The sequence below is a fragment of the Microtus ochrogaster genome, chromosome 7, assembly GCF_000317375.1.
Source record: "Microtus ochrogaster isolate Prairie Vole_2 chromosome 7, MicOch1.0, whole genome shotgun sequence".
Lineage (NCBI taxonomy): Eukaryota > Metazoa > Chordata > Mammalia > Rodentia > Cricetidae > Microtus > Microtus ochrogaster.
This window is the reverse complement of record NC_022014.1, coordinates 43638619-43654345: the sequence shown is the minus strand read 5'-3', so window position 1 is coordinate 43654345 and position 15727 is coordinate 43638619. Positions and strand designations below refer to the sequence as shown.

Here is a 15727-nt window from a genome sequence, read left to right as displayed (position 1 = left end):
GAGAGCAGGGATTATAGACGCACACAGTGGTCATGAGAGCAGGGATTATAGACGCACACAGTGGTCATGAGAGCAGGGATTATAGACGCACACAGAGGTCCACCTTTACATGAGTTCTGGGGATCTCACACTTGTGCCACAAGCATTCTTGTCCACAGAGCCTTCTCCTTAGCCCCATCCCAGCCGTAATTTTTAGGAGTCATCGCTGTAGGGACGGAAGGTGGTTATAAAAAGTGATTTCGTTCGTCTGGGTTTTCTAGACTCTGACCTCTCCCCTTTTGAGATATAGTTTGACATAGCCCAAGCTGACCTCCACTTTGTGTGTAGCAGAGGCTTGCCTTGAATTCCTGATCCTTGCGTGGCCTCACCTCCCAACTGCTGGGATTATAGGCGTGTGCAGCTACGCCCACCTAAGCTGGGTAGATTTCCTGTAGACGCTTTGAAAAGCAAAGAGAAACAGGTGGAGGAGATGCTCGAATAAAAGAAAGCAGAGAACAAAACAGAGCCTGGTGACAGAATGTTAAAGGCCCACCCCAGGAAGAAAGTCCCGTCACCCCTCTGAGGCCAAGGGCCCCCTGAGGAGCCCCCTGGGCCCTCTCGGTCCTCACCCTGCCCAGCCTCTTCATGCCGGCCTTCCAGGATCCTTCCCTCTTTGTCCAGTGTCTCCAGGAGTTCTGTCTGTGTCTCCTCCACCTAGAGTGAAAAGTGGAGTCAGGAGTGAGACGGGATGGGCTAAAGCAGTCTCTCAACTGCTCACAGCGTACAACCTGGATGCTCAGCGCCCTACCTTCTCTATGACTGACGGGAGAGATGATGGGGACAGGACAGAGCCCTCTGAGACATAGCAGGCCCCAGAGGGCCTGCTGTCCCTAGGCTCAGATAAGTTACCAGAGGATTGCCTGGGTAGAAAGGGTCTTGGGAGTCTTTTATTGGTGATGTTCCATGGGGCAGGACAGGCCTCTGTTGGGGACATGGAGCATGCCCCCCCCCCCCGACGCTACTTTAAGTTCTAAAGGCTACAGCTCAGCTCTGCCTTATGTTGCCAGGTTCCTGATCTGTCCTCTGGGGTCCCCCCTCCCCTTGCCCCAGACAGGCTCACAGAGACCAGAGAACAGCAGCAGCAGGAGTCCGGACCACTTTCTTCCCACTGACTGCTCACAGCCATTCTCACTGTCCCACACCTGAGATGTGTGGCAGTCCCAGTGAACTTTGGGAGCCAGGATCAGACAACAGCATTCTATCAGGAGCCTGTGTGCCCTGGGGACAGCTCCCCAGGCATTCCTCATTCAAATAAGTCTCACAGTTAAGGATGCTGCAGGTCAGGGGTGGGGCCAGCAACATCAGGACAGTTGTATTATCAAAATCCACGATGGCCCCACAGATGCGCACATCTGACTCACCCTTTCAGAAAAGGCGGGCTTTGGAAAGGTCATCTAAGCAACCAATGTTGCAGTGTATTCAGGGGGCTCCCAGAAGACACTGGCGCTGAGGCAGCACCCTCAAGTCTGTCTGTAAACTAATAGAGCCCAACAGAAATTCTTTTAAACGAATCTTTGTGGGGCTGGAGAGATGGCTCAGTAGCTGTCTTCCCTGCTCTTCCAGAGGACCTGACTTCTGTTTCCAGCGCCCACACCTGGTGGCTCATAACTAACCGTGTCTCCAGCTCCAGTGGATCTGACACCCTCCTTCTGGCCTCCACAGACAGTTGCACACACACACACACACACACACACACACACACACACACACACACACGCATGCATGAATTCACATAAAAATAAATTTTAAAAAATCTCGCTGTGCATTGGGTGTGTGAGGTCAGTAGAGCAGGACGTCCAGGAGTTCAAGGTCAAATTTGGTTGCGTAGTGAACTTGAGGCTAGCCTAGGTACCTGAGATGCTCTCAAAGAAACAACAAACAGAAGGCTACACAATGTAACGAAGCAATTGGTTTCAAACTATGCAGGTTCATTTGCAAAGATTCAAATTTCAGAATTTTGAAGACTGAGTTTGTTTCCTATGTACGGTTAAAGACGGCCAGTTTGATGATAGTGAGAAAATACTCGTACATCTGCCTAAGGTTTTACCCACTGCTTCAAGAGCAAGAGAGGAAACTGAGGCAGATAGATGGGAAGGGCTCATGACTGAGCTAAGGAGGAGGAACAGGAAACCCTGGGCCATGGCTGCTCTAGTTGGTTTTAAGCTGAATTTTCTATATTACTTTCCTTATGTCCCCATGCCCTTTGACTTCTGACTAACACAATCTGATCATTGCATAAAACCTCCTGCATGTTTTTTTCCTAAATAATTTTTCAAGCTTCTGTGTCAGGGAGGTGTCGCAGAAATGCCATAGACGCCTCTAATCTCACGCTTGTTATCTATCCTGGACTTTCAACCTTCTAAATATCTCCCAGCTTGCCAAGCATTTAACCAGAGAGCTACACCCCAAAAATGCTTCATAAAATTGCTTTATGCTTTATTTAGCAAGCGTGAGTATGTGTGGAGGCCAGAGGTTAACCTGTGGGAGCCAGTTCTCTGCCTTCACTATGTGGGTCTTAGGGACAGAATTCAGGTCATCGGCCTTGACAGCAAGGGCCCTTATCTCTTGAGTTATCTACCCAGCCTGTTTGCTTTATTTTTATTTATGCATATGTGGATTGAGATGTGTGTGTGTGTGTGTGTGTGTGTGTGTGTGTGTGTGTGTGTGTATCACATCCATATGGGTGCTTCTGGGGCTAGAAGAGGGTATTTTGTCTCCTGGACCTGGGTGACTGACAGTTGTCAGTCATGGATGCTTGGGTCCTCTGGTAAAGCAGCAAGTTCCCTTAGCTGGTAAATCATCTTTGAAGCACTGTGCTTGGGTTTTTTGTTTGCTTTGTTTTATTTGTCAGGCTGGCCTCAAACTCATGATCCTCCTGTTTCCACCTCCCAAATCCTTGGATTATGGGAGAATACCACAATACTCATCTGTAGTTGTATTTAACATCTGATCTTTTGTCTCAGCCAGGAGAGACGAAATGATGTGGCCACGTTCACATGGCAAAGGAGCTTAACACCAAAGCTTTCTCATTCGCTATATGTTCCCTTCAACTGTGCAGTCACCATTGTGGATGACACAGTGAGGAGGAAGATGGAGCGGCTGTGGCTTCAACAATGCCAGGCCTCTGCTTAGACTGAGATACCTTAAGTGTCTTGAGCCAACTACTAAATGCAGGAAGTCGGCAGGCCAGAGGTGATGTGTCTGGAACTGATTTTGGTCTTTCTGTCTCCGTCCACTCTCTAGGATCAGTTCAACAACCCAATCCAACCATGCCAATGGCATACAAAGGCATTGACTCCATCAGCACCAAGGACTGGCTTTTGTCATGCCTACTCTGGGTGAGAGTGGCTGCTTGCTCTATGGGTGGCAGCCAATGCACCCTGAAGCAAATGCCCCGAGATCATGGCTTTCATTTTTATTCTTCTATTTTTATAAATATGTGTGTGTGTGCATGCCACAGTGCATGTATAGAGAAGTGAGGACAAGCGTGGGGAGTCAGGTCTCTCTACCACGAGTCCTTGCGGTCAAACTGAGGTCATCAGCCTTGGAGGCAAATACCTTTACCTCCTAAACCATCTCGCCAGTCCCAAAGGTTCCCTTCTTTTTTAAAAATTAAATTTTATTTTTTAATTAAAAAGTTTATTTATTGGCTTATTTATCTATTTAATATGTATGAGCCTTTTGTCTGGATGTGTATTTGTGCACCACGTGTGTGCCTGGTGTCTGATGAGGCCAGAAGAGGGCATCAGATCCATTGGGACTGGCATTATAGACAGTTGCGAGCTGCCCTGTTGGTTCTAGAAATCGAACCTGGCTCCTCTGGAAGAATTGTGGGTACTTTTAACTGCTGAGCTGTCTGTCTCCCTGGCCCCACAGGTTTTCTTCTTGGCAAAAGGATTATGAGATGTTTATAAAAATAGCCAAAGTAGGGCAGGTGAGCTAGGTCAGTGGGTAAAGGAGTTTGCCACCAGATCTAACAACCTGAATTCAATGCTCAGGAGCCACACGGTGGAAGGGAGAGAACTGATGGCCAATATTATTAGCTGTTCTCTACTTGTGTGTCATTGCATGTGAGTATATGCTACACACACACACACACACACACACACACACACACCACGCATGCACGCATGCACACATACACACACACACCGCGCATGCACGCATGCACACATACACAGAGGAAATAAAAAATAGCATTATGAAGCTCTGGTTATGACAAACAAGGAAATTAAGGTCTCATTGGGGGGTATTTCAAATTAGAATTCACCTTGACAGGGTGGAGATGCACACCTATAATCCCAGCACTCAGGAGGCTAAAGCAGGAGGATTGCAGGTTCGAGGCCAACCAGAGTTACATGGAGAGTTCAAAACAAAAAGTAGGACCAACCCAGGGCTGGAGAGAACATTTGCTGCTCTTCCAGAGGACCAGAGTACAGTTCCCAACACCCACATCAGGCAGCTCATGATTGCCTGTAACTCCGGCACCAGGAGAATTGACACCCTCTCCTGGTCTCCATGGGAACCTGCATTCACATGGCATTCACTAACATAAAAATACACTGACATAGAAATACAAATAACTCTTAAAAATGACACCGGACAACAAGCAGTCAGTGCAGAACCACACAGACAAATGCTAGTTAAAGTAATTGTCAAGAAGGCTGGGGTTCTGGAAACATCTTAAACTCAGATTGTGTTGCGGCATGAGCTTCCAGACCTCAGCTCCCTCAGAATGGTAGAAACACCTGCAGATCTAGCACAACACAGAGTTCAGATGCTGGAGGCTCTGGCGGCGTGTCTGAGAAACAGCAGGAACCGGCCCTGCAGAGCGTGGCAGAGATCCCAGGCTGCCTCTGGTCTCACAGTATATCATCTGAAACAAAGTCACAAACTCAGGAAACACTGTGTTCTTCCACGTAACAATCACTACAGAGAGGAGACCTTGTCTCCAGGAGCATCTGCCAGCAGCAAGAAGGTCATAGCCTTTCTAGGGCCTGACAAAAGCTTCTCCAGGCTAGCACTTGCACAGTGACACCTGGGACTCCCTCCAGGCAGTTCCTAGTCTCTGCTCCCCATCCTCTGCATTCCTGATACAGCGGGAATCGAACCCAGGGCCTTGTGTGTGGTAAGCAGGCACTTTGCCATTGAACTACATCACCCTTGAGGCCCCTGGCACTTTCTTCAACATTAATACATAATGCGATTTTTTTTTCCAGTTACACAGGAGTTAGCATTTGCTTTAGAGATTAGGGAGAACACAGAAAAATGTAAAAGTAAAATCCTGGGATACATAAGCCTGGACTACAGCAGAGTATATTATATACCTGCATATCCATATTTGGAGCTGTGGTGTTATGTATGGTTTTTAATACCTTAATTTCTCAGACATTATGAATATTTATCATGTCACATTAATTGGTCTGCAAATATATTAATTATAATGAGCTAAGTGAAATATTCTGGGAATAAACTTAGTTTTTAAATCTTTTTAAAAAAGATTTATTTATTTATTGTGAATAGTGTTCTGCCTGCAAATATGCCTGCATGCCTAAAGAGGGCGCCAGATCTCATTACAGATGGCTGTGAGCCACCATGTGGTTGTTGGAAATTGAACTCAGGATGACTGGAAGAGCAGCCAGTGCTCTTAATCTCTGAGCCACCTCTCCAGTTCTAGTTTTTTAATCTTACTGTGAGGTGTTTAGGCTATTTCTTTCTTTAAAAATTATTTTCTATGAATCTACTTCACTGAAACAAATCTCATTTGGCTAGAGCATATAACTCAGACTTACTAGGAAGCTGGGTCAGGTGGTATATGCCTGTAATTATATAGTCAGGAAGGCTGAGGCAGAGTGATGTGAGTTTGAGATCAGCCCAGCCTAAGCTCATATAGAAGCACCAGGCTAGTCTGAGTTAAACAGCAAGACCTCATCTCAATAAAACACCGAGTCTGAGATAAAGAGGAATGTCATGATGTCTCAGGGTTTCTTTAAATTTTATATGAATATAGCAACATGCTCCCAAATACACCTGGAATGAAACTGACACATTAAAAGGACAAATGAATAATTTTTTAGACATAGTGAGAAAATCCAACTACTTGTCATTGTGTAAGCAGACTCAAAATCAAGTGTAAATAAAGACAAATCAGGAAAAACATGTGTTCCTGCTCCCTGATGCCTGCAGAATATACAAAAAAAAAATTTATTTTCTAGCTGGGCAGTGGTGGCGCGCACCTTTAATCCCAGCACTTGGAAGGCAGAGGCAGGTGGACCTCTGTGAGTTCGAGGCCAGCCTGGTCTACAAGACTAGTTCCAGAACAGGTTCCAAAGCTACAGAGAAACCCTGTCTCAAAAAACAAAAAAATAAAACAAAAATTTTTTTTCTAGGGGCTAAAGAGATGGCTCGGTGCTTTAAAGCACTTGCTGCTCTTCCAGAGGACCAGGATTTGGTTCTAAGCACAAAGTGGCTTATAATCATTGGTAACTCCAGCTCCTGGGGAAGCCAACATCCTCTTCTGACCTCTTTGGGCACCAGGTACACGTGGTACATATATGTACATGCCGGCAAAGCCTCCATACCCCTAAAACAAATAATGTAAAAAAATTTTAACTATATGTATATTAGTATTTTGTCTGCATGTCTGTCTGTGCACTATATGAGTCTGTAACCTAGAGAGGACAACACAGCACTGTGAATCCTCTGGAAATGGAGTCACAGATGGTTGTGAGTCACACACAAGTGCCTAGATTCACACCTAGATTCTCTGGAAGAGCAGCCAGTGCTCTTCAGTGAGCCATCACTCCAGCCCCTTATTTCTATTTTTGATTTTTTGTTTTTGTTAAGACAGAGTCTCATGTAACCCAGGCTAGCCTTGAACTTGCTGTGCAGCTGAAGATGAACTTGAATTCATGATCCTTCTGCCTCTACCTCCCAAGTGCTGGGATTACAGATGTGAACTGCCATGACCAATTTTCTTTTAAGGCAGGTCCTGGCTGGTGTGGAACTCACCAGGTTCACCAGGCTAGCCTCAAACACAGAGATCCACTTACCTCTGCCTCCTAAGTGCTGGGGGTAAAGGTGTATGCACCATATCTGACATTATATCTACTTTTTAAAAAGATGTATTTTATTTTTAATCACGTGTATATGCATGTGTCTGTGTTAGGATGTGGATGTGAGCACAGGTGCCCATGGAGCCGCAAGAGGGTGGAGGATGTCCTGGATTACAGGCAGTTGAGGGCCACTTAACCTTGGAGCTGGGAACAGAACTCAGGTCCCTTGAAGAGCAGTACTTGCTATCAATCGCCAAGACATCATTCCAGCCCCTGTATTCCTATTTTTAATGATCCAATTATATTTTATGAGCACACTGGTTTACAAAAGCTTGAGCAAGGATGGGGCATAGCTCATTGGCAGGGCTTGTACGAGGCCCTGGTGCAACCCTTTCTTAGTGACTTTTCTCATTGTTGTAACTAAATGCCTGACAAGAAGCAATACAAAGGAGGAAAGATCTATTCTGGCTTAAGAGTTTGAGGAGCATAGTCCATCATGGCAGAGAAGGCACGGTAGCAGGAGCCTGGGATGAGTGGTTCCACTGCTCTGACATTAGGAAACAGGCACTGGACCATAGGAAACCAAAGAGCCCTTCTGGCTTTGCTATGCTGTAGATGGGAATTGGGGATAAGGTGATGTCATCTTGCCATCTCATCCATCATCAGTCCCAGCCTGTGTTTGCTTTGAACAGGGAGGGGACTGGAGGTTTGACACACTCGGCTGCTTGAGCATCATGGAAGAGATATCTCTGGAGTAGAGGAAAAGAGGGTCCTTGCTTATGGGGATGAGGGCAAGCCTGGAGTCTTTCACATCATCATGCTTCCCAGCAGCCCAGGCCAGAACCATTCAACAGACAATCAAACGCCTAGGATGGTGGTTCTCAACCTGAATGCTGTGACCTTTTAATACAGTTCCTCTTGTGTGTGGTGACCCTCCCCAACCATAAAATTATTTTTGTTGCTACTTAATAACTATAATTTTGCTACTGTTATAAATCATAATGTAAACATAATGTAAATATCTATACTCTCTCTCTGTTTTTTTTTATTTTTATTTTTTTATTTTTTGAGATAGGATTTTCTTTGTGGAGCCCTGGCTGTCCTGGAAAGAACTCTGTGGATCTGGCTAGCCTTGAACTCAGAGCCCTGCCTGTCTCTGCCTCCCAAGTGCTAGGATCAAAAGCATACATCACCACTGCCTGGCCCAATATCTGTGTTTTCTGATGGTCTTAGGTGACCCCTGAGAAAGGATTGTGTGATTTTCAAAGGGGTCTCGATCCACAGGTTGAGAACCACTGGCCCAGGAGGGCAGGATGCCAGCCCAACTGCTACCTCTCATCAATATGCCCTGGTCACATAGTTTCACTGCAAGCAGGGAGAGGCCCCTTTATCAAGAACAGAGAGTATGGGCTGCCCAGAGCAGGACATTTGCAATCAGAAAGTGCAGAAGCCAGCTTCCTGGCCGGTATCACTTAAAGCCATTCGCTCATCTAGAAGAGCCAGGTGTGGCAGCACACCTGTCATTCAAGGCAGGAGAAACTCACGTTCTAGACCAACCTGGACCACATAGTGAGGCTCTGTGCCAAACAGAAGCAAGTTCTCTTGGAGTTTAACAGTGGCCCAGGCAGTCAGTGAACAGAGAGAAGCCCAAGGACCCAGAAGGGAAGAGTTGAAGAGCGGACCATCTCCCCGTTCCCAGGAGGTGCTCCACCCATCCTGGGAAGACCACTCACAGTGCTGAGGGTGGGGCACACCGAGAGAATAATGCAGGCCTTGGGGACAAAAAGCTAAGTCCTCGTGAAGTGTCAGCCTGGACGGTGGTCACTCAGCCTTGCAGCACAGGCCCACTCTTCCCAAGGCAGGCTTTGGTTAGGTATTTATTTATTTATTATTTATTTATTTGAGACAGGGTCTCACGTAGCCCAGACTGGCCACCAACTTGCTATACAGTAAGGATGCCATTGAACTCTTGATCCTCTTGCCCCTACCTCCCCAGTGCTATTGACCATTGCTTGTTTCCAGGCAGATTACAGACTTCTCATCATATGATCTATGAACACCCATATCAGGCGTAGTCCCTGTCACCCAATGATGCACATGCTGGACTCAAACAGCTCTCCTGGGCAATGAACTTGAACTTTCACCATTTTAAGCTATTGCTATAGAAACCCCAAGCCGACAGAAGTGCAGGCTCAAACGTGACACCAATGGAAACAAACATGGGTGTGTTTCCAGGAGGCTGGAGCATGCCAGGCTCTTATGGAAAGATTCTAGCCTCCTGTAAGTACAACCATGAATTTAGAAAGCATAATTAAGAACATGCATCAGCTCAGAAGGCATGTCACCGAAGGTTGTGTCTCAAAGGCAATGATTCCTAGGATTTTTTTTTTTTGAGTCAGGTTGTTATACAGTGTAGCTCAGGCTACCCTCAAATTCACTATATAGCTTAAGATAACTTTGAATTCTTTTTTTTTAACTTTGAATTCTTTTTGTTTTGTTGGTTTAATTTTTATGTGTAGCCCTGGCTGTCCTGGAACTCATTCTATAGTCGAGGCTGGCCTCAAACTCAGAGATCCACCTGCCTCTGCTCCCGAGAGATGAGATTAAAGGGGTGTCATCACGGCCTGGCAACTTGAACTCTTGATCCTCACGCCTCCACCTCCCTAGTGCTGGGATTATAGGCATGTACCCAGCTTTATGGAGTAGTAGGGATGGAATCCAGGAATCTGACTATGCTAGGTCAGTGTCCTCCCAGAATAGGTTGCATTTCTAGGACCTAATGCTTAGCAATTTTTCTGGTGCATTTTAGGTTGAAAGGTCTAGCTATCTAACACAGTCTAACATGTAGCTAAACCTCATGAGTCTTTGAGAGGGCTCTGTGCATGGAAGTTTGCATTGGATTCATCCAGCATGATTGATTTATGGGACATATTTTCTGGCTAAAATCGTTGGCTCAGAGGCCATGTAAGGGCCAGTGCTGTTGTGATGGACCGAACAGAGGCCATGTGTGTGCTGGTGTGATGTGTCAGTAGTGGCTAGGGCAGAAGGGGCCGAGACAGCTGCTGCCTGATCAGGCCGGCAGCTTGGTCTCACGCTCCCTGACCAGCATGCCTTTGGCAACCCCAGAGAAAAGGTCAAATGCGCCCTGTATTTCTTCTGCCTGGGACCCTCACCTGCATATCATGGTTAGCCAGTGATAGTCTCATCCTTACCCACCTTCAAGTCCCAGCCAAGACATCATTGTTTATGAGACTTTTGCTGATCTAGGGACAAAGTCGCTGTGCCCCAGGTTAAGGAGAGAACGCAGGAAGTTCCTCGCTAGCAAAGGCAGAGGGCTGTAAAGAATCAATGCACGCACACAAACCGGCTAAACAAGAAGGACCGTGGCCAGGACCATTAAAAAGAGGTTCTACAGACTAATTCACATGGGAAAAAGGCCCCGGGAGAGCACTAGCCATATGCAATGCAACGTAGTCCCAGATTCAGGGCTGGAGAGATGGCTAGATGGTTGAGAGCTCTTGCTGGCCTAACAGAGGACAGGAGTTCAGTTCCCAGTACACAACATTCTGTAACTGCAGCTCCCAGGGATCTGAGAGATGTATGTGTTCAGGGTGCCGGCATGTGTGTGCATGCATCCCCCTCTCTCACACACACAACAAAAATCTTAAAAGTCACCCTCATCTATATGACATATGTGGGAAAATCAGGCTATTTCTTTTTAGTTTTTTTTAAATCGTACTAATTCTTTGAGAATTTCACCCAGTGTATTTTATAGAGGCTATTTCTTAATGGTGAGCTTAGAAGCAATTTCCAAATTTCTTCCTACCTTTCTAAATTTTTGAAATCTATTCTTCTTTCTTTCTTTCTTTCTTCCTTTCTTCCTTCCTTCCTTCCTTTCTTTCTTTCTTTCTTTCTTTCTTTCTTTCTTTCTTTCTTTCTTTCTTTCTTTCTTTTTTCAAGACAGGGTTTCTCTGTAGCTTTGGAGCCTGTCCTGGAACTAGCTCTTGTAGACTAGGCTGACATTGAACTCACAGAGATCCCCCTGCCTTCCGAATGCTGGGATTAAAGGCGTGCGCCACCACCACCCTTAAATTGCAATGATAAGAAATATTAGGCTTGCAAAGTGGACTTGTAAATGTTTGCCATCCGGGGCTTGTATTACCTCTACTATTCTTACCCAAAGGACATCTGGTCTTTGCTTGAAGCCCTCTAATGATGATGAACTCACCTCTCTCTCTCTCTCTCTCTCTCTCTCTCTCTCTCTCTCTCTCTCTCTCTCTCCAATTACTTCCGCACAAGAAATGGAAATCTGGCTCCCTTTAGCTTTTCCCAGTGGCCAGGGTCCTGCGTCCTAGCTCAGCAAAGAGCGGATGCTTTCGCTCCTTGAGAACGGAGGTTCCAAGGTCAGACCTGGACTGCAGGCCCCCACACCTGCCCACCTCAGCCAGCACGAGTGTCTGTTGTCCTCACAAACTCCTTTGCTTCTTTAGGTGAGCCGCAGGCAGTGGCACCCTTAGATGGCAACTTTAATTCTATGCCTGACCACCTGCCAGTCAGGCCTCTGGGGTCTGGAACACTTAACCTCTCATCAGCTTTGCAGATCTAGACACAGGAACCAAGGTTGTGACTCTCTTACACTGAGCCAGGGAAGCCAGGTCTCTGGCAAGGTCACTCAGGTAGATCTGTGACCTCAGGCAAGGCCATGGGGACTCAGAACCCAGTGGAGTGGGCACACAAATGGTTGCCACGTTCTTTAAAAAGACATTTTATGTATTTATTACATACAAACATGTTTTGTTGTGTGTGTTTGAGATGGCTCAGTGGATAACACTGACCACCTGAGTTTGATCCCCAGGAAGGAAAGAAGCAACTCCTGAAAGTTGTTATCGGACCTCCTCATACAAAGTGGCATGTGTGTGCACAGAGACATATAGACACACACACACAAACACACAATACATGAAAAAATATATACACAGGACATGAGAAAAGGAAGCCTATATGGGGGGGGGGCGGATGAAGTCTTTCTCATTGCTGTTTTTTGTTTGTTTTTTGAGACTAGCTTTCGCTGTATAGCTCTGACTGGTCTGAAACGTGCTATGTAGACCAGGCTGGCCCTGAATTCACTGTAGCTGAGGATGACCCTGAGTTTCTGACCTTCCTACCACACCTTCCAAGCTCTGGGGTTAGAGGCCTCTGCCATCATGCCCAGTTTGTGTGGTGCTGTGAATGGAAGCCAGGTCTCTAGCCACTGAGTTATAGCCCAGCTCCTATTCCCAGGATATGAGCATGTCCTGAGCCAAAGAGACAGTCCCAGGCTGGGCTTCTCGGTAAGGCCTAGAGCGCCTGGTCAGCAGAGCCACGGGGCACAGCCCTCTATGTGCTGGGGGTGCTAGGGAGGTCCCAACCATCGGGATCCTGTCCCAATTACATAGCTAAGCGGGAGTGGATTTCCCAGGCTGGAAGCTTGGGTGTAGCTTGCATCTAGGGCTTCAATTTCAATCACAAGTAACAGTTCTTATCTGTGCCTGTAGCTGTGAAAATTGCTTTGACAAAAACTGAGTCTCTCTTATCCTGGTGAGTTCTCATCAAGGCCAGTACCGCTGCCAGCCACCCCACCCTGCACAAGCCCGGCATCCTGGGCTTTCTGTAGCTCGGACTTCCCTTAAGCCCTCAGCTTTGATTGGGGGAACTCCTGCCAAACTTCCCCACCCAAGAAGCCTTCCACTCGGTCCAGGACACTCTCCTGCTGCATGCCAGGCTAAGCCTTGGCCTGACTCCCAGTTGGCCCTCATTGCACTCCTCGGCACCTGCTCCATGCTCTCTCTGTACAAGGAGGTGGAGGGTGGGGGAATGTGTGTGTGTGTGTGTGTGTGTGTGTGTGTGTGTGTGTGTGTGCAGGCTAGATGGCATATAAAGAAAGCTAGTCATTCATATTCATATGTACACATTTATGTATACACACACATCTCTCTATGTACTTCTGATTGTCCTGGAACTCTCTATGTACACCAGGCTGGACTCAAACTCACAAAGATTCACCTGCCTCTACCTCCAAAGTGCTGGGATTAAAGTTGACTCCACATCCAGCAGATCTTCTATATTTTTTTAATTAGGAAAAACTTTTTTTTTAAAAAAATAATTATGACTATGGGTGTTTTGCCAGCATGTATGTTTGTGTGCCACAGGCATGTCGAATGCCCACAGAGGCCTGAAGAGGGTGGTCAGATCCCATGGTACTGAAATTTAAAATGGTTATGAGCTGTCATGTGTGTACTGGGATTTGAACCTGGATCCTCTGGAGAAGGAGCCAGTGCTCTTAACCACTGAGCTATCTCTGCAGCCCCCTCACCCTAGCATCCGACTGCCATCACTCCTCTCTGAGCCTCAGTTTTGTCTACACATGTAATATGGAAAGCGTCTTTCCATAACTCAACCTGGTTCTCAGGGCCTTCATGAGGCCGAGCAGGAAGTGAAATTCTCAGGGTGAGTCATTACTGTGGTCTGACCCTGTGGCCCCTGAGCCTCCATTCTGGTGTCCCATCCCCCAGGGGTATTGGCAGCCTGCTGGGATGGATTGGGTGCTCAGGACTTGACACCTGCCTTAGAAATTAAGCAAAAGCACCATCCAGGAGAGGTAGGAACAGGTAGAAACTTAGCCAAGAAGCAGCACGCTGTCCTGCTAACAGGCAGTGTGATTGACAGAACCCAGCAAAGGCACACGGGTGCAGGGCAGACATGCCAGGTTGTTTGAGGCAAGAATGAAGGGCTTTGTAGTCACTGGAAGCCAGGAATAGTAGCCCATACCTATAATTTCAACACTGGGGCAGCTAAGGAAAATTGAAAAATTGGGACCAAACTGTGCCACATATTGAGACCTTTTCTCTAAAACTAAGCAAAAACATACAGCCTGGCATGATAGGGCATGCTCGTAATCCCAGCACTGGGGAGAGAGAGGCAGGTGGATTGGTAGTTCAAGGCCAGCCTTGGCTACATACCCAATTTGAGGGCAACCTTGGCTACATAAAACCCTGTCTCAAAAAAAAAAAAAAAAAGGACAGGAAAACAAAAAAAATGAAAGAAAGAAAGAAAAGAAGTCATTGAAAGTGCAGGGTAGAGACTGACAAAGCTAAAGACAGAAACAGATGACAGGAACACAGAAGAGCTGACGTTCATTACAAATTTAGTCATTTTCACAGTGGGGGCTGATCAAGTCAGGAGCTATCCATCCCCACCTGGCTGGGATGGAGGGACTGGCAGAGAGCAATAGGAAACAGAACCAGGACTCCAGGGTCCCAATTCCCTTCCCTGGGCCTCCTGCTATTATCTCTGTAGACACGGTCCTGTTTCTGGGCTCCAACCTCCTGGGGCTTCTCAGACCTCAAGGGGCAGAAACCTGAGTCAGTCTCTTGGGCCCTAACCCAGCTTCAGGTCCCTGGGGGAGGGACAGGAAGGGAGGAGAGAGCTGCAGAAGCCTACAGATCCCCTCCCTCTTTAGCCCCTCCCAGCTACCCTAAGGGCAGCCCACGCACACTGCTGGGGGCTTGCAGGAGGCCCTGACCCGCTTCCCAGGCTCTAAAGAGCGTAGTGATCCGAGGCAAAGCTCCGTTAAGGGGCAGGCTGTGTCTAGCAACCCTTAGGCGGACCTGGGAGTTTAGGTTTCCAACAGGTCTCAAGAGATGCAGGCGAGGCAAGACAGTGGACCTCTCAGATTGCGGGCCTTTAGACTTTAGCTCAAGACTCAGAGAGGCCAAGCGTCCGATCCTCGCCAGCACAGTGACAGCCCCACACTTAAGACCACCGGCCACAGACACAGCAGTCATCTCCCTGCTGGGACAGCAGAGGTCAGCTTCAGTTTGCCTGGGGCTGAGTGTGTCAACTCAGCTGCCGGCTGCCGGGTTGGCTCAGCACGGGGCGGGAACAGATCATCCCCGTCCCTGCACCCCGGTCTCCGTGCCAGCCCCCGACTGTTGTCCATTCGGTGTCCTCTGCCGTCCCTCTGAGTGCACCCCAAGGCAGACCTCCGTGTCCCGGTGCCCAGTACCTTTTCCGCACGCTTGCAGCGGCTGGGTCGGCTGTGCCTGCAGCCCATCCTGCTTCGTGCGTCCGTCCGGCTGTGACTCTTAACTACTCGGAGCTGCAGCCGCGCCGGCTACGCGCCTTAAATGCCGGAAGAGCAGGGCCTGCGCGGGGCCGGGGCCGGGGCCGGGGCCGGGCCAGGGCAGGTGCCAGAGGCGCTCCACATTAGAAGCACCTCGGTATCTCGAGGAGCAAAAGATGGTTCTCAAGACCCCCTGATGAGAAAGAGCTGAGAGGGAAAAGAATGAAAACAATTAAATCAGGCGCTGTGGTGCATGCCTGTAATCCCTATTTTGGGGAGGTGGAGGCAGAAGGATCACAAGTTCGAGAACAGTCTGGGGGCTTATGGGAAGGGGTTCAAGGTCAGGCGGGGCTATAGACACCCTATCACTGAGAGCTACAGCCAGGTTGTTTGTGCAAAACAGTTCAACTTCCAGCACCCACATCCTGTGGCTCACAACTGCGCCTACATGTAGCTAGAAGGCTCGGTGAGTAAAGGCAGCTGCCTCCGAACCTGGCTTGTGCTCCATTCCCAAGACCCATATGTGGAAGAA

At 47.8% G+C, this 15727-nt stretch overlaps 1 protein-coding gene across 1 annotated transcript in view; it reads right to left on the bottom strand.

Annotated features, from left to right (window-relative positions):
- Window positions 1–15260, bottom strand: part of Ccdc69 (coiled-coil domain containing 69) — a 24584-nt gene extending 9324 nt beyond the window's left edge. The window contains exons 1-2 of the mRNA XM_005350052.3: window positions 15139–15260; window positions 609–693 (exon numbers count right to left, since the gene is read on the bottom strand). Of these exons, the coding sequence (XP_005350109.2) occupies window positions 609–693; window positions 15139–15186 (133 nt within the window). The 5' untranslated portion in view covers window positions 15187–15260. The remainder of the gene's footprint in view (window positions 1–608; window positions 694–15138) is intronic.
- Between the last annotated feature and the right edge of the window lie 467 nt (window positions 15261–15727).